At 33.1% G+C, this 25,628-nt stretch overlaps 2 protein-coding genes across 2 annotated transcripts; one reads left to right on the top strand and one right to left on the bottom strand.

Moving 5' to 3' along the window:
* Nucleotides 1-422: 422 nt before the first annotated feature.
* LOC126713212 (methionine gamma-lyase) lies at nt 423-4,462 on the top strand. Its single transcript, XM_050412908.1, has 2 exons — nt 423-1,303; nt 3,675-4,462. The coding sequence occupies exons 1-2, from the start codon at nt 517-519 to the stop codon at nt 4,250-4,252; spliced, it is 1,365 nt and encodes a 454-aa protein (XP_050268865.1). The 5' UTR covers nt 423-516; the 3' UTR covers nt 4,253-4,462.
* An 8,758-nt stretch (nt 4,463-13,220) lies between these two features.
* Nucleotides 13,221-15,925, bottom strand: LOC126713211 (cytochrome P450 78A9-like). Its single transcript, XM_050412907.1, has 2 exons — nt 14,658-15,925; nt 13,221-14,135 (listed from the first exon to the last, which is right to left on the bottom strand). The coding sequence occupies exons 1-2, from the start codon at nt 15,642-15,644 to the stop codon at nt 13,518-13,520; spliced, it is 1,605 nt and encodes a 534-aa protein (XP_050268864.1). The 5' UTR covers nt 15,645-15,925; the 3' UTR covers nt 13,221-13,517.
* Nucleotides 15,926-25,628: the final 9,703 nt, after the last annotated feature.

Below are 25,628 nucleotides of genomic sequence, written 5' to 3'. Positions count from 1 at the left end.
GCAGTAATAAATGTGATTAATAAAACTTTTTGGTTTTTTTGGTAAAATTTTAATAATGCATTAACACTATAACCAACACATCAACACCATAATAAATAAGATTAATAAATATACTTTTATTATAACCATAGACACGTTACTTTATTATATTTGATAATAACTCATAAATTTTTTTATATAGAGCAATGTTAAAGATATAAACATTTTTACAAAATCTTTTACAAATTATAATTATTACACATTAATAATTTATAAAAATATTATAAAATAATTTATAAATATAGCAATACTCTTTTATGTATCTCACAATATTTTCTTTCTCTTCCCCGTCCCATAAAAAAACCACCAACCCAACCACCATCTTTCTCGCTTTCTATTTATTTATTTATTTTCTTAATAAAAAAAAAAAAAAAAAATCTTTCTCGCTTTTTATATATACCTCTCATTCATACCTTCCTTACTCACCTTTCTCTCAAATCAAAATCCTTTGCTCTCTGAAACCCAAAACCAGAAATCATGGCTGACACCAAATCCCACAGTAACTTTGTTATCTCTGACAAGAAAAAACGAACTGGGTCGGATGATTTCGACGACAGCAACAACTTCAAGACCACAAAGAAACAAATGCTATTCCCATCCTCCACGCACGACGACCCCGCGGCGTCTATAGCGGCGGCGCGCCACGAGTTCGGCGAGCACGGCGGAGTGAACATGTCAATCGAAGCCTCAGCAACCTTCACAGTGATGGAGCCAGAAACCATGCGCAGAATGTTCTCCGGCGAGCTCGGCCCAGACCGTGACTTCTTCATCTACAGCCGGCACTTCAACCCGACGGTGTTGAATCTCAGCCGCCACATGGCGGCGCTGGAATTCACCGAAGCCGCGTACTGCACCTCGAGCGGCATGGCTGCGATTAGCTCGGTTCTCTTACAACTGGTCAGCAGTGGGGGCCACATGGTGGCTTCTACAGCACTTTACGGTGGGACCCACGCTTTGCTGACCCACTTTCTGCCTCGAGCTTGTAACATAACGACGACGTTTGTGGATATAAACGATTTGGAGATGGTGAAGAATGCGATGGTTTTGGGACAGACAAAAGTGTTGTATTTTGAGTCAGTTTCGAATCCGACACTGCGTGTGGCTAATATTCCGGAGCTGAGCCGAGTAGCTCACGAGAAAGGTGTTAAGGTTGTGGTCGATAATACTTTTGCTCCGATGGTTATCTCTCCCGCTCGGCTCGGCGCCGATGTTGTGGTTCATAGTATCTCCAAGTTTATTAGCGGTGGGGCCGACATTATTGCAGGTAAGTAAAAACTAGTATTTTTTTTTTTTTTTACAGAATAGTAAAAGCTGTTAAAAGGTTGTTTGTTTGTTTTTTTTTACCTGTTCTTTTGGTAACTTTTTAACAGTTGGAAATTTTAACTAGAAACACTGGTCACACACAAAATATAGTTTATTATTATTTTGGTCATTTTTAAGGAATGTGAGCTAGAAATTATATAATATAAAAATAAAATTAAAGCAAACTAAAATTCAATTAAGAGAAATCTTAAACAATGATATGTTAAATTTTATATTATTTTAATAGCTTGCATGTTAAAACAGTAGATAAGATGTTAGGTATATAATTATTAAATAGTATGTTAAAGTCGGTAAAATAATTTTTTAGTGTATTAAAGATTATTTTTTAGGGCACTACATGCGAATGTTCTTGTTTTCAACCTAAAATGTAAAAGAAAAAACTATATATATTTTGCACAATAAAAAACAATTTTATCTATTTTACATGGTCATTATAATTTTTATTAAAAATATTTATAAAAAAAAAAATTCTTTCTATTAAAAGTTTGTAAAAATGGTACTATCAACTTTTTTTGACCACGTGGTTAATGGTAAATGAGGGAATCTAGTACATTGATTTCAGGCGCAGGGTTAAAGACTAAAGAGTGTCCATCAAAAGTTGTGTAGCGTAGTGTGTGTACTGTACTAGTGTGGCCTTTTCGATGTTGCCCACAGGACATTATTGGATTCATGTGGTTGTGTTAGTTTCACCTCGTGAATGATGCTGTCTACCTTTACTTTGCATACCTGCCACGTGTTTTATACTTTTATCTTTTATGCAGTTCTTGTTTAGTTTAGTTTTTTAATTTATTTTTTCTGTTTTTAATTTTTATAGGATATTTTAGCCATAGGTCATTTGGTTCTTTTATGTGTGGTTCTTTTATTTAAGTAATGTTAGGAATATCAATATTACATATTTTATGATATAAAATTTACAAATTGATACGTTAAAAGAACTGTTTTTTTCCTTTTCTTTTTTACAATTGAAATTCGTGAAGCAATTTTAAAATCTCACTTATTCAAAATGTACTTTAAAAAAAAATAATTGAAAAATAAGTTGATTGTTTTATCAAATGAGTACTAAGAAACTAAGAAGGACAGCTCCTCAATGGGAAAACATGGGTTTTTTTCTCATATGTTTGTTGATGAACATTATATATGTATAATATCCACAATTTGACGTGTGATATTAATATTTTTATTTAAAATTTTAAATGTGAAATAGATGATGTTTATAGATACGCACAAAAGGAGGGCGTGAAATGGTTTTTTTTTTTGTTTTTGCTCTTCTGTGGAAAGATATAACCATACATGTGATGTGTGTTAGGAATTCTAATTAAACTTGGCTTTGTTTCTTTGTGCATTGGCCTTTCGTATCAAGTCAGATTTGGGTTACTCGGGTACTGTCTTATTATCGGTTTAGAATATTCTGGATAAGTTTTTAAGTATCATATTGTAAAAAGCAGTAGAAGGATTTGTTCCACTTGGGTGGTTTAACTCTTTAACATATATGATCTGATTTTTTTTTTTTTTTTTTTTTTTTTTGAGTGTATATAAGATCTGATTTATTGAAAGCTCTTTGTTAAAAGAGATTCATCTGTATTCTTGTCATCTACAATAATGATGATAAATGCCCACACTTAATTGATAAGCCCAAATCCACCAACCAGTAGAGTCCAGCATCTTGGTATCTTCGAGGGAATTCCCATGTAGGACCAAGTTTATTACTCTATATTAAAATTAAAATTAATTGATGTGACTTTATTTCTTGTCAAGTGAATAGAAAGCTTTTGTCACAAATTATGATCGAGGCAAATGATGTGATTATCAACTTCTAATTAAAACTAAGAAATTTATGCATGTTTTGTGGAATTTTATGCCTGCCATTATCACATGTTGTGGTCCTCATCACAATATGTAATTTTCAAGTGTGGACCTGGTGTACAAATTTCACTGCTCATTCCTGAAATTTATTGTATTTGTCATGTGTTTTCTTAGGAAAAGTAGCTTTTATGATGCAAAAGATATGCATGATGTTTTGCTCCATTTTTTCTTGCTTTTGATGTGCCCAACTTATCAATATTAGTATTATGAAAACGATATTAGTATTACTCTACATTCTTGGCGTGATGGTCACCTTTAACAAAAACTATCCCATGCATTCGACATATAACTATTATAAGTATCTCTCATACTATGTGAATGTACAGTTACATGAAATCCAAATACGGTGAGAAGGATACTTCATATATATTTAGAAGATGCAAAAGATAGCTTCTCAACTCTACAATTTGAGTATTAATGCATTCCAACATTCTAATGACAATTGACAGGAGCTGTGTGTGGGCCTGCAAGTCTTGTGAACTCCATGATGGACCTCCACCAAGGGACCCTTATGCTTTTAGGGCCAACAATGAATGCCAAGGTTGCCTTTGAACTATCAGAGAGGATTCCTCACTTGGGCCTAAGAATGAAGGAGCATTGCCACAGAGCATTCGTTTTTGCCACAAGGATGAAAAAGCTGGGCCTTAAGGTCATCTACCCAGGCCTTGAAGATCACCCAAATCACAATCTTTTGAAGTCCTTCGGCAATAAGGACTATGGGTTTGGTGGGCTTCTCTGTGTTGACATGGAAACTGAGGAAAGGGCTAACCGGTTGATGAACCATTTGCAAAACACCACTCAATTTGGGCTCATGGCAGTTAGCCTGGGATACTATGAGACCCTCATGTCTTGCTCTGGTAGTAGTACTAGTAGTGAATTGAATGCCGAGGAGAAAGCACTAGCTGGAATTTCACCAGGCTTGGTTAGAATGTCCATTGGATACATTGGGACATTAGAGCAGAGATGGAGCCAATTTGAAAAGGCACTTTCAAGAATGCAGGATTCGGCTACATTCAATAAATACTGAACATTTTCAAGTAACCAATGCTGGAATAAGCTGTGGTATAGTTTATGTTGGTTGTTTCATGTAAGAATGGGTCCTTCCAGTCTGTTATTTCAGGTGTGGATATTAAATAATAGCTTTTCCAGTGGACTGTATAATGTTTTATTAGTTTGTCATGGCACGGACTTCAAGTTCAATCAATTGCCTATAGTAAACGAGTTTCCCCAAACTTCATTTAATGGGCTTGAAGCTGACCTGATTGAACCCTTTTCATGAAGCCCACAGAAAAATGTTTATGTTAAAGCCAATATTCATAGGCACACACAAACGGGCCTAAATCTTTGGGCCTACAACTAATTGAACTAACCTTTTTTTTTTTTAATACAACCTCTTGATTATAAATGTGCACCATGATAATCTAACTCACCCACAAGCCACAAACCAATTATCCCCAATTGAAAAAAAGTTCCTAACTTATGAATTGTCATGCATGGTGGTGCACATGTTTTTTGAATTAATTAATAACAAAGGCATACTTAAATTTGGCGAGAGAGCACAAGCTCAAGTTCCTAATCTTTTTAGGAGACCCCAAAATTCTTATTGCCTAGTTCATCAAAACTACTCAAAGTAGTATATCAAAATGATCACAGCAAATGTCAAGTCATCCAACTCCCTCATTTATTTGGATTTTTTTTTTTATTCACACGAGTATGACTTATACTCATAAGTTTTAGTTAGCTTAATTGATAAAAAATTTGTTGTAAAAAAAGCAATTATTATGAAATGAATGTCATAGGCCTTCTCCATCTAAAAAAAAAAAGTGACTTACTTTTACTCTCTTTTGTAAATTGGAATAGGCCTTCTCCATCTCCTTCCTACCTTCTTGGATCTTTGGTCCTAAGGAAAGTGATGGGCCAAGCCCTATCTTCCTCTTTTCTTTAGACAGCTAGTCTTTAGTTATGATCTTCAACGTTGGAATCTCGAAGGCTTGGGCTTTTGACCTTACATTTCCAATGATGCAGGCCAGCCCATGCTAGGCGCAACATATTACAGCAACGGGGCTTTTGAGCTTCTTCTCCTTTCTTTTGAGTGATCCAAATCATTATTACCATTTCATTAAACCTAAAATGCTTTTTTGCACTAGTTTCTTGTTATAACTTATAACTCAATTAATAAAAATTTTTGCCCTCGATTAAGAGATATAAGTTCAAACCCTGACTATACTAAAAAGTAGTTGATAATTTGGCCTGATGATAAGACTATCATAAGAGAACAATTATCATAAACTAGAGGCTATAAATTAAAATTTATCATATCAAGCAATAGCATTGTAGCCCAAATGGCACCTTTTGGTTTTCTATTGGAGACATCCATTATTTAATTCCTCCACACACAATTATCAAATTATTAAAAAATAAATAAAATTTCTTATAATCTCTCTTCATTAAAAACAAAAAATAGAGAAAAAAAAAAGAAAAAAGAAAAAAGAAAAGAAAAAAAGAGCAGAAGCACTTCAGGTTTCCTTATTTTAATATTCACAAAACAAGAATCCTATATTAAGAGGATCTATCCTTGGCTATAATAGCTAGCAACATTTTTTTTTTCTTTTTCTGAGAATCATAATATCTAGCACCTTGACTCTTCCACTTACAGGCCACAGCATTAAAAAAAAAACAATTTAAGGAAAAGAATCATTGCATTTATTCCTTTCCATTTTGAAACATAAATCATTTCCAATTCAAGAATTTGTCTAATAAGAAAATCCATTATTCTTTGGAATCGTATCATTCAGTCAGCAAAATTTCTGTTGAATATGCAATTACAGTTTCCATTTTACAGAATAAACATAATCATGACAAAAGAAACCCCATCTAATTCTCGAATAAATAAATTCATTAGTCATGCAATGGAATTATTCAGTCAGAAATATTTCTTTTGAATATTCCATCCAAAATACTATTTCCCATTTGACTGACAATTGAAAGTGGGCATCGTTACCCACAAGGCAGGCACATATTCTAGCATTTACAAACCAAAATCAATCTTGAGCCCAAATTGCCCACCAAGTTAATCTATCACATTATAAATTTATTCTTTTTAGTCCATATGGCATTCTCACTCTCTCTCTCTCTATATATATATATATATATGTATGTATGTATAATAATTTTAAACTCAATTGTTCTCGTCATACCATCAAATTTGATTCTGTACCATCTTGTTACTTTCAAGAAATGCAAAAATCGCAAATGTATTCTTTCAAATTCAATCTTATGCACGACCCAGATCAAAAAAAAAAAAAAATCTTATGCACGACCATATGTTTGCCACATGAATATTATTATTCTTAAAATAAGGATTTGTTTCAAAATTTGATTCTTGTTATGCTCTATTGCTTATGGCATACTCAATCTATATTCATCAATAATCATGATTGTATATCCGGCCATTCTTTCTAGATTTTTTGAGATAGATTCTCTTTGACCGTACCAATTAGTGGTGCTAAATGAGTGTATTTAGTTTTAAGTGAGAAAAAGGGAAAAAAAAGTATATTTTAAAATTGGTTAGGTTCCTATTTAGTTAGTAGTTTTCTTGCTCCAAAAATAAGTTGAAAATTATATTTTGGAAACATTTGTTTCTTCAAAGTTTTTATTTTTGGAAAAAGAAAACCATTGATGCAAAGCATCATTAATAAGGAAAATTTTCTTAAGTACTCTCGGAGTATAGAGAAATTGTTTTATTTCCTCTTACATTCATGGTAGACCACACTATGAATTTAATCAGTAGACTCCATCATGAACGTGAGAGAAATGAGCACATTTTTCTGTACTTTGGAAGTATCTAAAAATTACTTTATTAATAAATCCAGACCAGCCATTGCGCACCTTGGTTCGGTGGTCACTCCACAAGTATAAGTGCTTATGAGGTGTGGGAGGCAAGAGTCAGGGTTCAAGTATCTAGGAGGGAGCTTCACACACATATACACTTAAATTATGTTAGAGTAGAAATTTTATCTTGTATACAAAAAAAAAAAAAAAAAAAAAATCCAAACCAACCTAATAGATTAGACATTAATCTATGCTACCTAATTGATTCAAGTATTTAATTAGATCATTTAAGAAAATAATTTAGCAAATCCAATTAAATATGACGAGTTCTTTATAAATTGTTCAATTGCAATTTTTGACTGTAACTGACTTGCTAAGCCGCTAATCCAATTATACAAAACCCATATCAAATCAAATTCCGGCTGCCTATGGTTTAATAACAATAATGCAAAGATGTTGATCGCATGCTTCAAGTAATAAGCTTCAAAAGTAAGTCAGTGTTAAATGGACCAGTTAGAGCACTGATGAATGCCGAGTATATTTTGGACTTAGTTTGCTAAAACGTGGTTATTTTAATTTTTCTTTTATACAATTACTGATGCGAGCCCAGTATAATAGTACAAAGCAATTTATAAAGATTTTGTCGGTCAACGACTGTACTAGGAGCCATCTATATTCATCTTGCCTATATTACTTCTATAATCTTCAATAAGATTTTAACCTGTACTACATTTTTAACCTTCACTACTTTTTTTTTTAGGTAACCACACCAAGCATTATGGAGAGAATCTATAGATATTTTACAGATGGTATCAGCAAAGACAAATGCATGTGTCATATATATCAAGATAACATATGCATTCGTAAAAGATAAATGTTTTGTAAATCTTACTAAATCTTGTTATCAGAAAAATACATTTTTTAAAAATCGATCTTTCATGCTTGGCACTTGGAGTTTGCAATTACGACAAATGCAGCAAAAGACTTCTTTCCGGCGAAGACTTTTGATTTGGACCCATCAAGGGTACCTAGCTATAGCTCATACAAAACAGAGAGCATGATCAATCTATGTTGGAGTTAATGGACAAAATTATTAGCATGTCATGGACTTTTCATGAAGTACGTACCATCGCTTTCTATCCACGTGTTTTTCACATGCTTTCGACTAGTTGTTCATGTTACGTGATTATCGTACTAAAGCTTTCAATAGAGCCAGAAATGACAACCAAAACAGATATACATGAAAAACTTATCATCACAATGGGATCCAAACTCATTAACAAGACGATGATATTGATAGCAATCGTTCCACAAGCAACACCAAGATCATGCTTTTTATCATGCTATCTTTCTTTGTGTCCTTTGTCTTCTTCTTCTTTTTGTCATGCTTTCTTTTCTTTTCTTTTTTATTTCTTCCAAGAATATTATGGATAATATGCTTACTGCATGCAATATAATTATGAACATATACAGCCCACGCTTAACCATTTTGAATTATATTAATATTTCCACAACCAACTTCTTTGATGTGTCACCCATGCATGCCTGAAAACAACCTTCTAGGAAAGAGTGAGAGAAATCGGTAATTTTTTGTTTTTTTTTTTTTGAGATAACCGATAGAATTTTATTAAAATGTGAAGTAAAGTATACGTATACAACTTAAAAAACAGGAACTCAAGCAAGCTGAGCTTGTTCCCGATAATAGGACAAGAGAAATCAGTAATAAAAACAGAAAGGAGGAGAAGAAAAAGGGAGAGAAGGGAATTAAACCCTTCTGATTCTCTAATTATACCTAACTTTTTGCTTAATTAAGTCATAATTCATCAATGATAGAGTCAATTTGATCCAGTCATTACGATAGTTCTGAATCAAAAGCCTCACATTTCTTCCTGTATGAGGACATTTCATGAATCTACCACAAAGCATTACTGATATGAGTGCCCAATTAATATTTAATGCACGTTTTTAACATTAACTTAATTGACATTGTTCTATTGGGCTGAGCATATTCTTGGCAATAACTTTCATTATCAGTTTTCAAAAATCTTATAACCTAGTGATTTTGTCCGATTCTTCACAAAAAGAAATATAATTTAGGTTCAAATTCCCCCTTTGCATTTGTAAGAAAGAAAATATTATAGTATTCTTCTACCACTACACTTTTATTAGAACCTACTTTGTGGTATCCTTAAGTTTTAACTACCCTAGTTTCTTTTTCTTCTTTTTTCTTTCTTTCTTTCTGTTTATTTATTTATTTATTATTATTATTATCTTTTTTTTTTTAATAAGTAGAACCCTAGCTTCTTTAATTGAAAAGGAAATAATAAAGAAAATGACGTGAACATATTTTTGACAACCTGTCGATATGAAGATTTCTTTTGGGATAATTATTGAGTATTGTCGGAGTACCATAAATGCGTACTCACCCCTTTTACATAACTGTGGGTCTCACTAATTAAATTTATGGTAGGACTCACAATTTATATGAAAGGATGGAGTACGCAATTATAATACTCTGAAAGTATTCAATAATTTTCTTTCTTTTGGACACATGGCCTTTGCTTTCCAGGTGGCATATAAATATAAATATATATATATATATATATACACTTTGGACATATATATCACCTCCAATAAATTAAAAATCAGGTTGTCCATATCCAAAACTCCTAAGTTTCATGGAAACTATTGTGCACAAACCACTTCATTGTCTTACATGCGACATGTTAAATATTTTAATTCAAGGGTGGACTTCAATGTGAAATTTTTGTGAGGACCATGAGCCATCTTCGCTCTTAAAAAATTATAAATGTCTTGCAAATAAGTGTAAATCTGAACAAACTTTTAGGAAATCATACTTGGTGAATTTTTGTACGTTTTCAAGTGTATAGGGCTCGATATCTGTCCTGAGTGTCCTCCTCAATAGGGTCAAAAATTTTGTGTTGCGCAATGACATTGCCTTTGTCCATTTCTTTTGTTAATTAGGTCCACTTCTGAGTCAAGGCACTGTGTATATTTCATATATATGTAGATGCTTCGAATATTCTATGGATGCTTTCATGACATTTTATTTTGATTCAAATTATTACACTTATTCAACAATACTTCAGCTGTGCTACAATGACTTTTATGTATTATTATTTCATACTAAAATTTGTCCGCTAGCAGGTAAACGTTCGCAAAGTTATATATGCCCTAATGCCAACCAAGGAATACGATAATTCTACTTCTATAAAATGATGAAAATACCTTTTGTTTTAGAAAAAAAAAAAATTATCATGCAAGAAGGATACTTAATTTTTTGACAAACTATATATAGAATATAATATAAGGGAGGCTTATGCTTTCCATTTTCATTTTTTGGTCGTGCAATGAGAAGGTTGCCCTCAAAGGATGCTTATGTACAAATACATTAACAGCAACACTTCAAGACTTCCAGTACCTCATGGATGCCTCATTTCCAAAAATCAAATCATGGTTAAAATATATATATATATATATATATATATAAATATCATGCTAAGTGAGTTTATTTATAGTGGAGATCAAATTTGATCACTGTTGAGGTCTAAAAAAAAACCAAAGTACCCAAGCCCAAAGAAATAAGTGCAAGGGGGCCACGAAAAAGAAGAAATGGCAGGCCCAAGAGGCTTGAAGCCCAAAAAAGTATCAAGAAGGAAAAAGGGAAGCCCAGAAAGCTTATGAGAAAAGAAGAAAGAAAAAGGAAAAGAAGCCCATGTCAGAGGATTGAAGAAGAAAGCTGAGTCGGGATCCTCAGAGACTGCCAAAAAGGCTCGGGATCCCCCCAGGCGCGTAAGCATAGTCGACAAAAGATTAAGACAGTTCAAAAGAAAAAGACAAAAAAAAAAAAGAAACACAAGGAACAAAGGAGAAGCCACGTCCTTCTCAAACGTCGAACGACCTAGCAAGAAAAAAAGGAAGAATCAACGACCTCTCATAGCGCAAGTGGGTAGCACCTCAGGGAATCAGAATGAAGGAGTATAAAAAAAAAAGGAGTAGCAGTGGAAGACTTTCAAACTAGCGGAATGGGATTCCGCCCGTTTGAGAAAAAAGATGAAAAAGAAGACCTGCCAAAAGTTGGATCAAGAAAGGTGTGACCTCAGTATGTTCCGAAATAAGTAATCAGCCATGGACTTTCAAAGAAACAAAACTAAAAAGAAGGAAATGATGAAGAATAGGGAAACTGGACCTGCTGGGCGATGGGCACGATACATACTCTGGTGATCAAAGGGCAAAACAGGGGAATCAATAGTTCCCCTGGGACTCCAAAATATCACTATAAAAAGGGGGGAAGGAGTGCGAAGAAGTGAGAGAATTTGAAAAGGGGAGAACCATTGACAAAATTCTGTCAAGAGGAGAAAACTCAGAGAAAACTAGTAAAATTACTTTCCGGTATCCTAGAAAAAGCCACTATAGCACATACTCGAATTCAAAAAGAATCAAACTTTGCAAGTCTTAAAGGTTAGAATAATCATTTAAGACTGTAATTTTTGAGCTTGCTTGAACCTTGTATCACGTCTTAGTGAGCGTATTGTAATCGTAATAAAGAAAAATTCAGTGAAATACTTCCCACTGATTTAAGGATCCCTAAACGTTACTTTGTGCTTTTATTATTTTGTTCTCTACATTTACTTTGCTGTTTTGATTTGTTGTTCAATACAAATATCCTTGTTTGTTAGTTTATATGTATTGTAGGAAGCATGCCTTGTGCACCACTTGATTCTTAAACAGCCTGTTAACTGCGGTGAATCAAAGCCTAGTCCACCAAACTACAATTATTCGGCCCGGGATCCTTGGGCCTGAGTGTTACGGAAAAAGCACTCTCACAATCACTAATCATTTATTCAACAATAAGAGATTTTACGAATTAAACCATGTGAAACCAAGAATGTTAATTGAAATGCAAACAACTTAAGTGTTGGAGAGGAATGTGAAAAGAATGAAGCAATGAATATGATAAGTATAAGTTTACATGGACAAGATTTAAACAAGCCATTAAGTGGGAAAAGATGAAAAATACATACTATAGTCCAAGAAGGCCTAAACCTATTGTAGACTCATCTATTTGTAGAGCAAACAAATCAACTCTAGAATTAGTTAGGGTTCTCAAGTAAATAAACCTTACATTCATTGTAATACAAATTTAGTAATATAGATGTAATTGTTAAGGGTTTTCACTTAAAAACGCATTCCGTTAACTTGAACCAGGAAAAAATTTGTGTTTCACTCTTTTTTTTTCCTCTTTCAGTCTCTCAATCAATCTCAATCAATCAACAACTTAGACAAGTATCAAGATATAATTTTGCCATTAGAAATTATTATAATACAATCTTGGGAATCACCTATTACTTTATATCCAACCATGAGTATAATTGCATTTTGATAGTTGTCAAGATATAGTACTTCCAGGGTTTTGCATCCCTTCTGGTAATAATGGCATATAAAAAACGTTTAGGTGTGTTGTCAATTTCCACTAGTGATTAAAATAAATCACACAAAACACCTTAAATATAAATAAGAAGTCTTTTTACAAGAAAATTGTATATAGAAGATAATAGCTGACAAGTACAAAATCTATTTGTTATTAATCTGGATTGACGCTATAGCCGCTAAAAATTTGATCTTATACTAAATGTTTAAAACATAATGGGACCACATGTAGATGGGACAACAAGGATAGATTGGTTGGTTCTTTTGTACTTTCTCTTTCAGCCGCTAAAATCAGAACAAAACTCTGTGAGTCAATCATATAAACAATGTTAGAGTGTTAGGACTTTTTTTTTTTTTTTTTTTTTTTGGGGTGGGGGGGGGGGGGGGGGGGGGATTTGACGTTATAGTTTATACCCTCTCATACTTGGAGGCTTATCATGAAAGACTACGTTTGCAAATTAATTTGCATGTAAATTTTTCTTTTTCTTGTGTAGGTTTATCTGATCATGTGGAGTAACATGCTTTTATTTTTGCAAAAGAACTCAATTCTACATCCCCAGAAAGTTGGATCGTTTGCTTATTTTCCCAACTTAATTGCCGTGTGTATGCTTAGTGAAGGCACATTTACTCTGAAATCATTTGTTGGGATAGCGAAAATTATGATATTTTGTTGTGCAATTGGTGCATACAAACTTGAAGATATTACACATACATTTAGCGGAAGTAGTACACATATATTAACATTAAGTGCCCTTGTCCCCACATAAATATATGGAAGAGGGTTATACATTAGTAGAAACAAGACACACACATTATCATTAACAGCCTAGCTAGCTAATGATTCAACCTCAACATAGTGAGGGTTATACGTGCATTAACCTTAATAACTAACAGCCTAGTGACTTAACCCACATATATATTAAGGGTTACATTTAGGTGAAAGATAATTAAGACAAACACCAGCATTAATACAATTTATGCTGCCTATTTAATTATAACGTGCGAATTTCTCATGTACGCCTTGGGTTCACCTTAACAGTAAGAGGGTTTGCCATTTCACATGAAAGCTTCAACACTTCAGAGAGATCCACTGGGGTTTGATCAGATTTCACCCACTCAAATTCATGCAACAAAGTTGCTACCCAAAAAGTCACTGTGGTCAAACCCAATGCCTTTCCGGGGCAAGTCCTCCGACCCGCCCCGAACGGAGCTAGCCTCAGATCCGACCCCATGATAGAAAACTCCACGTCTGCGTCCTTGCACACAAATCTCTCTGGCAAAAACTCAAGTGGGTCAGACCACACTTGTGGGTCCCTTGTAATAGCCCACATGTTAACCATGGCTGTGGTCCCTGCAGGCACATGATAGCCATCAACTATAGTATCCTCAATGGCCAAGCGGGCCCATGATAGAAGTGGGCCCGGTGGGTGTAGCCTAAGAACTTCTTTCACCACAGCTGGCAAGTAAACCATGGATTGAATATCTGATTCTTTCAACGGTCTTGATCTTCCCACGACTCGATCGAGCTCATCGTGCACTTTTGATTGGATATCAGGATGGAGTACCATCCTGGCTAGTATCCACTCAATCAAAACAGCCACAGTATCCGTTCCTCTGAAAATCATCTCCTGTAATGAAGGACCATATAATGAATGAAGACAATAGTTAGCATTATATTAAACAATCATAATGGCTCTTTTAGTTGCTGAAACGTTGCAGTAAAATAAAAACGTTACTACCAAGAATCTTAACCCCGACCCATTGAAGCTACACTTTCCTAGTAAATGAATCTCACAGCTTTTTTAGCACTAAAAATAGTTAAAAAAATAACACGTTTGTCATGAATACATACTATAACTTAGGACAGGAATTCAACATCAAAAATAACATTGGAGATTCCCTTCTCTCTCACTTAGTACGTAATTGCAAATCTCACTGATCAAATTCATAGTTTGATTCACCGTCTACGTGAACACGTGAGAAGAAATACTTTGTCAGTATGTACCTAATAATCTTTCGTAGGTAATACTGATTAATCTATTAAAATCCATTAACAAGCCTCATAACCAAAACATTTTGTAATGAAAAAAAGAAAAAGAAAAAGAAATATTCAGATAGAATAATATTAGAATATAGTGTTTGTTGCTTACCCAAAGTACAGCAACCATATCGGATTCAGAGAGTTTATCAGGCCCCTGAAGAGAGAGAAGAACGTCCACAAAATCATGGTTTCTTTGACCGGTTTGCTCTTTATGCTCTTGGATAATCCGGTTGACGAACCGGTTCACTCTAGGAACAATATTGGAGCATCTGAATCTGATTCCCTGAAGGTCAAGACCAGCAATCCAAGGAAGGTGATCAGACCAGTTAAGCTTTCCCAACAAGTCGTAACCTTCAGACACAAGCTGGCTCAGTTCCTCAGTTTCACTATCGAGCTGTGAAAGGTCATAGTTTCGTCCAAACGTCGAGCACATCATGTTGTTAAGCGAAGCTCGTTTGAGTATGTCACGAACAGAGAACTCACGGCCAGAGCTACTACTATTACATGCAATCATGGTCGTGGAAACCATTTGGGCTGCGATTTTTGACCTCTGAGCCTCAGAAGCGTTGATTTGTTTGGTACAAAACAGGTGTGTGGAAGCGATTCTTCTCAAAGTTCTCCAATAAACCCCATAGGGAGCAAAACCAATCGCTCTGTTGAACATTAAACTGTAAGCAGACTCTTTCACTGGACGATCAGCGAAGACTGAGCTGTTCAAGATTTCTTTAGCTACGTCTGGACTACTCGTTATGATGAAACGAGTTTCACCAACACTAAAAGCCATGAGTCTCTTAGCGTTGCACCACTCAGCAGCTTTGGTTAGCTTGTGGTGAGCTAGGTTAACCATAAGGCTCATGCTTCCAATCACTGGAAGCCCACGAGGTCCTGGTATTGGCTTAATATTCTTAGCTGATGATCTCTTCCACCAATACTTTCCCCAAGCTGGGCCTCCAGGACAATAAGCCCAGAAACACAAAGCCAAGGTCAGCCATGTTATGCAAAGAAAAACAACACCCAAAATGGTGTATTCAGAAGAGAGAGCTTTGCATTTAGAAGCAAGAGCTAAAACCCACAAAGTATCAACCTGTGTCTCCATGATAGAAGAGAGAAAAGAAAGGCAAAGATGGAATGGAGAGCAATAATATGTGTGTCTGTGTGTGTGGGTTTCCTTATTTGGGTTAGACTAAGAAGTGGGAAGTTCAAAGCTTTATATAGAGTAGTTAGGGGTTGTTTGGGAAGGTTTGTTTACTCAAAGCTCACAAAAGTGTAACCGTTAAAAACGAGGTAGCAAGGGTATGCGTTAATGCTATTGACCTTTTAACGGAAAATACTTGGCAGTTATAGGAATAGGCTTGTGGCGCCGCCTCTGCGTCGTAACGGAAACGAAAGGGTAGTCCGTAGTAGTTGCAGTAGTGGTGCTGAATAGATAGATAGACACTCACCCACGCTTATTTAAAACGCGTGGAATATACCTCCAATTTTTTTTTTTTTTTTTGGCAAAGGTTAGTAAGGAATATGTCTCAGTTTTTTTTTTTTTAAACAAACACACACAAAGGAGAGGGAAAGATATTCTAGCATAAAGGCACACTACAACTTCATTCAAAAGTCATGATAAGGAATATACCTCAATTGGTAGTGGAGGAAAATCTGTATAATATGGTAAGTTATTGTTTTATTTTTCATTTTTAAAACTTAAATGGTTAAAGTTGTTGGATATGGACTGTTTTATATTATTTTACATACTCACCAATTATAATTTTACACACTCACCAACTAAAATCGTGTTTTTGGAATGTGCGTAAAACTATGTAAAATAATTTATGTTTAATAAACATTAATATTTTTTAAGAAACAATAGAATTTGAATTTATAGTAAATATTAATTAGTATTTGGTGTAAGTATGACTTGAACTTTAAATCTCTTTACGCGTTGAGTAAATTGAAACCTATAAATTAATGTGTATTTAATCAATGTTCCATTATATTGTGTTTTTCTTTTTTTTGAAAAAAAAAGTTCATATTATATATTTAGAGTCTGTTTAGGATCTGTTTATTTTGCTGAAACTAAAAACTTTTGATAGAAAGTACAATAGATAAAGGTAAAAATTAACTGAAATAGCATAGTGGGACTCATGAATAGTATTAAAAAGTGCAGTAGGACCCATGAATAGTAGCAAAAATAAACTAAATAGTTAAATAAGTTAGCAAAAATAATTTTTAACAAATGCACACTTAAGGGTTTGTTTGGGATCGGATTATTTTGCTAAAACTGAAAACTTTTTGCTGAAAGTATTGTAGATTAAGGTAAAAGTTAGTTGAAATAGTATAGTGGGACTCATAAATAGTACCAAAAAATACAGTGAGATTCATAAATGGTAACAAAAATAAGCTAAATAGGAAAATAAATTGACAAAATTAATCATGCCAAACTGACACTTAAATGGTTATAAAATAAAATAAAAATGTAATTTTTTTTTTAAGAAGGAATAAAAAAATGTAACTTGTTACTCATAATAATGTTTATTAATATTAGCCTTTGTTTTTAGAAAAAAACTTAAATAGTCTCGGAGCATTGCTCCGGGACTATGTAAGAATTGCCCTTTGTTTTTAGGGCACTCCTTAATGAGACAATATGGAATGACAGGCACTTTTCTCTCTTAAAATCTGGGCCCTCTTGCTTTTAGGCCATGATGCATGACTAGATATTGGTCGTGCAATCCCATGCTGTCCCAACTTGTAAGCATGTTGTGTGATTTCGTATGACTAGTCATTCTCTCATAGATAAGGGTATGTTTGGTACACTGTAATGATTATTACATGAGAATAGAAATAAGTATTACAAGAAATATACTAAGTTGAAATGTAATAAGTATTACTATGCATTAATTTGGTGACTATTTAAGAATAGAATCCTGAATATGCATTCACAATTTAATAGAGTATAAAAAGAAGGTGTATTTAAATCATTTTTAAGTCAAATTTTCTAAAATACACTTATTTTAGGATGTTCAAAATAGAGCTAATAATTAATAATAAGGAAAATTTATTTTCTTTCCTTTTAAAGATGTGGCAACTAATGGCTTTTTAAGAAATTTTTTAAAAAAGTTATTACATAAGATGAAGGAATAAATATTTAGTACTTTTGATAAAGAATAATTATTCCTCATTTTGAAGAATAGTTATTCATAAGGAATAACTATTCATTGTAATAAAAATATAACCAAACAACCAAATAGTGATATCATAGGAATATTTATTACATTATAGTGTCTATTACAGTCTACCAAACGTGCCCTAACTTTTAAGTGAGTGAGGCGTGAGGTAATATTTATGCTCTCATACTCATAGTGGTACTATAACTTCCAGTCGTTAAGTAATTAATTAATTATTAAAGACTTTAAGAATTTCATCATGTAATTAATTAATATATACGTTTTCTAGTAATCTAATGATGATTATAGATTACACAATCATAGTTTTGAAACCCGGACCGGACCGTACGGTCCGACCGGAAAACCCTCGAACCGCTCATTTTTTCGGTTCTTTAAGCTTCAAGAACCGTTCTATAGAAAAAAACAGGGACCCGTGCGAACCGCGGTCAGACCTCACGGTTCTGAGAACCGTGAACGGTTCTCGCGGTTCTCACGGTTCCTTTTTTTTTTCATCAAATAACAGCTGAAATGCACTTTAGACTTTTTTCAGATCTGGAACCAGTGAGGGAAAAAAAACAAACTGAGAAGAATAAGATTACAAAGCACGGACTATGCGAAGTTGAAGCAGTAAGCTAGCAACCCAGCACAGATCGTCAGTTACGGCCTTCATCTTCGTCTTCAGCTTCTATTTCTTCTTCTTTCTTCTTTTTCTCCTTCTTTTCTTTCTTCTTTCCGTCTCCACTGCTGTGGTTTCTGAGTTTCTCACACTTCTCTCTGTTTTACTTTTTGCTGCAAAGAGAGAGACTAAGAGTGGCTGTGGAGCATAGAAGAAGCAGTTTTGGCTTTGGAGCCTTCAGAGATTTGATCGGACTAAAGGATAAAAGTAAAAATCTGAAGTGTAAATTAGTGGGGTTAGGTGGGTAGGTGTGATATTTAATTGGGAGTGTATTTATTAATTAATACTTTTATTTCTTTGTACTTCCTAGACCTAGATACCCACGTTACTTTACAGCTCATATGTTTGCATGCTAATCCTAAAAAACCACAACACTGGCACCGGATTTGAACCAAAAAAGAAAAAAAAAAATGGACTAATTATATAAGTACCAAATATATAAATATAATAATAAACCAACCTCACTACAATTTTACTAAGTGTCCTTCTAATATCTATATTATTTCAATATTACTATCACGAATTTAACTAAACAACATATAAATAAATAAAGAAATATTATATCTATGTGTGTTTAGGATATAATATTTTTTATTTGTTTTGTGAAAATTATGATATGAAAAAATACATTTAAAAGATAGATTTTTATATTTAATTGGGTTATTTAATTTAATTTTTTATTTATACTAATTTAATATATTTATTTTTATTTAAATTATTATTAAATTAATTATGATGTCATCACGGTTCGACCCCGGTTCAACCTCGGTTCGACCTTAAAAACCTTGAACCTCTCCCTTTTACGGTTCAATAAACGGTCCGGGTCTGAAAACCTTGTACACAATGCGTAACTCTTCTTCATGCATCTCTCTAGTATAACAGTTAAAGATACATTTTTGTTAACTCTCATTTTGGTAGATCAGATGAGCAAAGTAGATGGTTTTGCAAGTTACATCACAATAATAGTGCCTTCAATTGATTTTTAATACATGGTTTTACAATACCTTATTAGGTTAAAAAGAATAATAAATTTATGCAAATAAAAGAATTAATTAACTATTGAATAAAAAAATAGGCAAAAATGCAAAACTGACCCTCTAACTTTCAGTCTTTTTCATTTCAGTCCTCTAACTTTCATTTTTGTCAATTCAGTCCTCTAACTTTCAATTGCTATCAATTTGGTACCCCGTTAAACCCCAGTTATATCATGCTATTAATTGAGCCAAAACGACGCCATTTTGGCTCTTTTTTTTATAATAAATTTCAGAATTTAAAGAAAATAAACTGATTTAAAAAATAAATAAATAAATAAATAAAAACATATTACAAAGTTGCTGAGGAAATTGAACTCTGAGAAAATCAAAGGGAAAAAAAATGGCGAAACATGAAGAGCTACCAATCCTAGTGTTCTTGTCACTTGAGCTAGTGTACGGCAACAGTTCTCAAGTCGAAGAAGCTTAGCTTCGTTTCGACAATTTCAAGTCCAAGTTTGTCCAAGTTTTCGGTCACGCTCCTCATGTTTTCTCTCATGCTTTAAGTGTGTGCGTTTATCGGTGTTTGGTTGTTGAGAAAGTGTTTATAAAATACCAAAATCAGAATTTAGAGAGAGAGAGAAGAAAAAAAAAAAAAAAAACTCTGTTTGGTTGCTCCGAAACTCTGTGATAATAAAAAATCAACTTTGTTTTTAAATCTCATTATACTATTGAAAACAACTCTAATCTCTCTCAGTCCAACTCAATTTCTCTCTCAAATGAACTCAGTCTCTCTCTTTCAAATCGCCGACCAGCATAATCATTTCCCCAATTTCTCTAAGTTAGGGATTTGGGTGTGGAGTGATTCCTCAGTTTTGATTTCAGCTAAATGTTTTCTTTTTCTTTCTTTTTTCTTTAAATTCTGAAATTTATTAAAAAGAAAAAAAGAAAAAGAGTCAAAACGACGTTGTTTTGGCTCAATTAATGGCAGGACATAACTGGAGTTTAATGGAGTACCAAATTGACAGCAATTGAAAGTTAGAGGACTAAATTAACAAAACTGAAAATTAGATGACTGAAATGAAAAATACTGAAAGTTAGAGGGTTAGTTTTGCATTTTTGCCAAAAAAAAAAAAAAGTAACTAAGCATAGAATCTTATATCTCAATGGCATAGTTTGACCTTTTTTATTAGGAAAGGTTCAAATTCCCCTCCTACATTATTTTAACTATCAAGTTATTAAAAGAAAGGAAATTAATTAGTGTGGTTGATGGGCTAATAGCATGATATCATACTACCTCATATGCAAGGTTGATATCGGGGATTTAATTTCTATCTTACTCATAACAAAAATAAAACAAAAAACTAGTGTTACTTTACTTAATTTGACTAAAGCAAAAAAAGAAAATGCTTCATTTGAAAGGAAAATGAGATAAAAGAGAATAAAAGTATGAGCTAGCTAGGCAGATGACAATGGCACAGACCTTTTCCTATCCTCTCTTACCTTTCACCTCTTCTTCTTTGAACCAAATAAGCGTAAAACTTCAAAATCCCCATAACCAAAGTATGTATGCAAGAATACAACATTTGTTGACAATTCACAACAATTATAATTGTAAGGACAAAATTTGGAATCCAGGCCCGCATTGTATGGAATCCTGGATCAAAAAGCCCAATGCAATGAATTTTGTAGAGTATGGGTCTAAGAACTAGGTTTGGATAAGTTAAGCAGAGGCTTGCATGAGATTAAGGAACACACAAACAATAACAAAAGCCGTATGATGAAATAACCTCCGGTCCGAGGAGACACAGAATTTAATTTATGAATACAGATCACTACTTTAGGGTTCTTTTGCATGCTACAGTATTCTGTCTTCTTTTTCTCGTCCTCTCCTTATGGGGGCTTCTATACATTATATAGGCTCTTCCTGATCATCTGGGTTTTACACTTGTTGATCATCCAAGCCTCCACTTGAGCACCTATCTCATCAGACACCTCTTTCAGTCCTTTGTGAGTTGTGATAGCTAAGGTAACACTGTTCAGGGATCTTCTCCACATTAATGCGGTCAGGAAAATAGCTGCAGTGCATTTAATGTGGTGGTGGCAGCTTTTGCTTAAATATTTTGTGTTTTCTTCCTTTTCATGTGTTTAGGGGATGCGCTTCTGTGGTTTAGACATACCTCTGCTCCGGATTTTCAGTGTCCGAGGAGGGGTTCCTCCTCGGACCCTCTTTCTTTGTCTCCCATGATAAGGCTTATAACGCAGATTGTCTAAGTCACGTTGTCTCCTCGGACTAACTAGTGTCCTCGGACGGCCCAAGGCCCAACTGGTTACTTTGGGCCATAGCCCCCACAATAATCATCACAAATCTTCTCACCAAAAAAAAAAAAAAAAATCATCACAAATCACCTTCGTGTTTATTTTTAAATTTATGTATCGCAACTCCAAACCCAAAGTATAAGCTAGGCACATGAGAATGGTACAAACCCATAAGGCTTTACCTTTTAAGTGTGTCAAGCCACTCTAAAGTTCTTTCGTTATTCTTTAAAAGGGATTAAGTAATGTAATAAACTGCAACCTTAAGGGAATAGTGTGTCTATGTGAATGGGTACAATCATGTTAATTACCTCTCAAAATAAGTAATTCAAATGGTGGTATTTGATCCCCTAGATCGAAGGTTTTGAATTTCACTTATTTTATTTAATGGAAAAATAAGAAAATTATAGTAAAAATGAAATAATTTACACTGTTAAAGCACAAAAGGAAACTTATATGAACATGAGAAATCTTAATTCTTAAAGCTAGAATTATTGATACTAGTTTAACTCATATTATCCAAGAAAAACAAGTTTATAACATATTGGCAAAAATAAACTATATCAAACAAGCATCAATTTTACAAATTATACATGCATGCACAAGCTTGAATTCAGGGTTGGATAGATGATCCTAACACTAAAACTTTGTGTTCATTGAATATTCTTTTGGAAACAAAAAGAGTTGACAGTCCAAGATTAATTAACCTCCCATAAATTAATAATTAAATAAAAAATCTCAAAAAATTACAATCGACACAAAAGTTCTTAAATTTAAAATCTTTATATAACCGCATAGCAAATGTATCTGATATTTATTACAATCAAACATAATGTTCCATTCACACCTAATATCCCTTTCACATACATCTAAACTTGATACTCTTCAAAATCGGAAATAGATATAATATGGGGGGTGAGCTTGATAGCTCAGTAAGTAACCATTGTATCAAGCATAAATACAATAAAATAGATAAAATAAACTATTAACAAGACAAAACTCATAGGCTTAGAAATTATATCTCAGTTCAATTAAAATTAGACAAAACATTTGCAATGAATTCCAAAACATCAAAAATTTCATTGGACTTCAAACGATATCCATACCCATATCCTATCAGATTTCATATTTTTTTATAATTTTTATGATTAGTATCATCAGATTTCATATTTTTTACAATTTTTATGATTATGGTCACATTGTATCCCCATTACCAGGCCAAGAATCATGCATTGGCCTCGTATTATTCCCTATGAGAAACTAGTTTTTGTTCATTTACAAGTAGTAAAACCTTCATAGCTGAATTTAAAGCATAGTCAAATTATACAAATAATTTTTAGACTTTGACCCGAGTTTTTTTTTTTTTGGAGAAACAAACACATACACACCCGACTTTGATCCGAGTTTGAAGGAAATAGAAACTTTTTAAATAATCAATGGAATCAAATACATTTATAGTATTCAATATTTTTTTTTTCTTTAAACAATCGTAGCTAGAAAACTTAACCACAGAGAAAGGAAGAATTAATTAATACAACATTTTATTTCAAGTAAAATATAACTAGTCAAGAAAATTGTTATTTACCTTAAGTAATGCCTACTTCAAAAACTCTTACTCTTGCAATTCTTTAAGAACACTCCAACATAACTTAAAATCCCTCATAATTAATTGAATTAGAAAAAAGGTGTAAACAAATACTAAAATAATTTGCCATAGAGTTTAACTATTTTTTAATCACCAAATCAATAATAAAAAGGGAATTTGTAGAATGCTTACCTCAAGAATCTAAAAATAATAATAATAATAATAATCAAGTCTTCTTCGTCTAAAATTATTTGAATAAAAAATAACTAATGATTTTAGAAGAGGCCTTTTGTGGAATCCTCCCTAGAAAGTCAAATGACCAACTTGATCCTTTAAAGACAAATTTGTCCCTGACTTCATTAGCATCGTTACTTTAGCCCAGACCCTTCTCTTCTCCTTATCTCAGACTCAAACCCTTTTCCTCTCTCTCTGTCAAACCTCTGGCTCTTTCTTCTTCTTTTTTTCTCTCTCACCTATGATAGCTCCCTCTCTCTCTCTCACCCACACCCACGGCAGCTAAAAAATCTCTTTCATGACAAAAACCCATGTTTTTCCACTATCGACTTCCACTCTCTCTCCAAATCAGTGCTATGGAGACATTTGGCTAGGGATTTTCGAGCTTCGCATCACCACCGCTACTATTGGTCCTTGCCAATAGCTCTAATTTGGTGCCAAACGTGTTTGGGTATTTGTTTCTGGGTTTAGGTCTCTGTTTTTAGGTTTGGATCTTTGTCTGTGTTTAGGTTTGTGTGCCAAATGTCAAGGGAATGTTTGGCAAAGACCCACCGCTGATTGCCACCAATCTCTATCCTCTTTCTCTGTTCTATTTAACTATTTTTTTTTATTTCTCTTTTGGTTTGGTTCTTTGTTGGTTTGGGTCTTGGTCAATTTAGGGATTGGGTTTTCTTATGTAATATAAGGATTTGGTGATTTTTTATTTGGGTTTGAAAGGAGGTTTGGGTATGGTCATTTGCAAATTTGTGGGTATTTTTTTATTTAGGGTTTGTCTCAAAATGACTCTAATATGATGGTTTTTTTGGTGCATGCATATGAATTTGCATGTATGATTAGTAATATGGGATGATTTTTGGGGGGTTTTAGGTTTTAGAATTTATATGGCTATGTGTGTATCAGTGTATATTTGTGTTCTACGACATGGTATAGTCATGTAGTGTGATTTGTGCTCAAATCCTTGCTCATTTAGTGTAATCATAGTGAATAGAACTCAAAGATCTTAGCATATAATAAACATTTACCGAGAAGAGAAAATATGAGAGAAGAGAGTGAAGAGAGGGGTCTGAGATGAGAAAGAGAAGAGTGAATAGAATGTGAGAATAAAGTAATTGTGCTAAACAGAGTCAAGGATAAAATTGTCTTTTAAGGACCAAATTGGTCATTTTTTTAAAGTCTTAAACTTAATTGATATTAGTATGTAACCCATGCTTATACACGGGAATGAAGAATCATAGTGGTGCTATTGATATTAGCTTGAGTTATTAAACATATAGGACATAGTTTGATCAGTACATTTGGAGGTACCAAAATAGTTTTTTTTTTTTTTTTTGCAATTTTCATGATATTGATTATGCCAAGTTTCTCATTACACTATTATTATGTATATGATTTTGAAAAACACTATCGAATCTACATATACAATATCAATTCACAATTATTGTTTGTGAAATTCTACTAAATACAAACACAAAATAAAATAATAAATTGGTCAAATAATATCTTTTAAATTGAATGAGGAAAGATATATGAGATCGTTCAGCTCAATTACAGTTTGTTACGTTCAATATCTTCGTATACAAATATCTAAATAGAAATTGTGTAAAAAAAAAAAAAAATCATTAGTTCAAAGAAAAAATAATAACAAAATTCTTAACAGTTTAATTTTTATGGAAAGCTAACAAAAGCAAAATCCAATTTTGATTATAATTGAATTTTCTATAAACTATGGTTTAATATTTATATATATAACCTAGATAGTAATGGACCGATACATAGTCATGATATATTACATAAATTACCTATAAATTTATATTGTTTTTAGTTATATAATTAGGTTTTTTTGTGGTTTATTTATATTAGACTCATCGTTTTTTATACTAAATTAACTCATTTGGCACAAAATTTAAAAAACATAGATAGTGTACATGGCGCAATATTAAACTCTAATTGAAATCCAATTTTTATACTGAATATTGAATTAAGTCACTTGAAACAAAAATTTAAACTTTAAATTAGATGGGTCACGTGATACAAAATTAAAATCTAATTGAATTCCAACTTAAATTCTAATTAAATTTTCCTTTAATTTTACCTATTAATAAATATATATAAATTAGTCAAAACTTAAGGCTAGTTTAGTAAAATT

This window comes from Quercus robur, chromosome 2 (assembly GCF_932294415.1).
Source record: "Quercus robur chromosome 2, dhQueRobu3.1, whole genome shotgun sequence".
NCBI lineage: Eukaryota > Viridiplantae > Streptophyta > Magnoliopsida > Fagales > Fagaceae > Quercus > Quercus robur.
The sequence above is the reverse complement of the archived record's forward strand: the minus strand, read 5'-3'. Positions and strand labels throughout refer to the sequence as shown.

Excerpts from the sequence above, each read along its gene's own strand:
- LOC126713211 (XM_050412907.1), bottom strand. The coding sequence starts at position 15,644 with ATGGAGACACAGGTTGATACTTTGTGGGTTTTAGCTCTTGCTTCTAAA. Across the intron at positions 14,136-14,657 it reads ATATGGTTGCTGTACTTTGG|GAGATGATTTTCAGAGGAAC; the intron begins GTAAGCAACAAA and ends CCTTCATTACAG.
- LOC126713212 (XM_050412908.1), top strand. The coding sequence starts at position 517 with ATGGCTGACACCAAATCCCACAGTAACTTTGTTATCTCTGACAAGAAA. Across the intron at positions 1,304-3,674 it reads TGGGGCCGACATTATTGCAG|GAGCTGTGTGTGGGCCTGCA; the intron begins GTAAGTAAAAAC and ends GACAATTGACAG.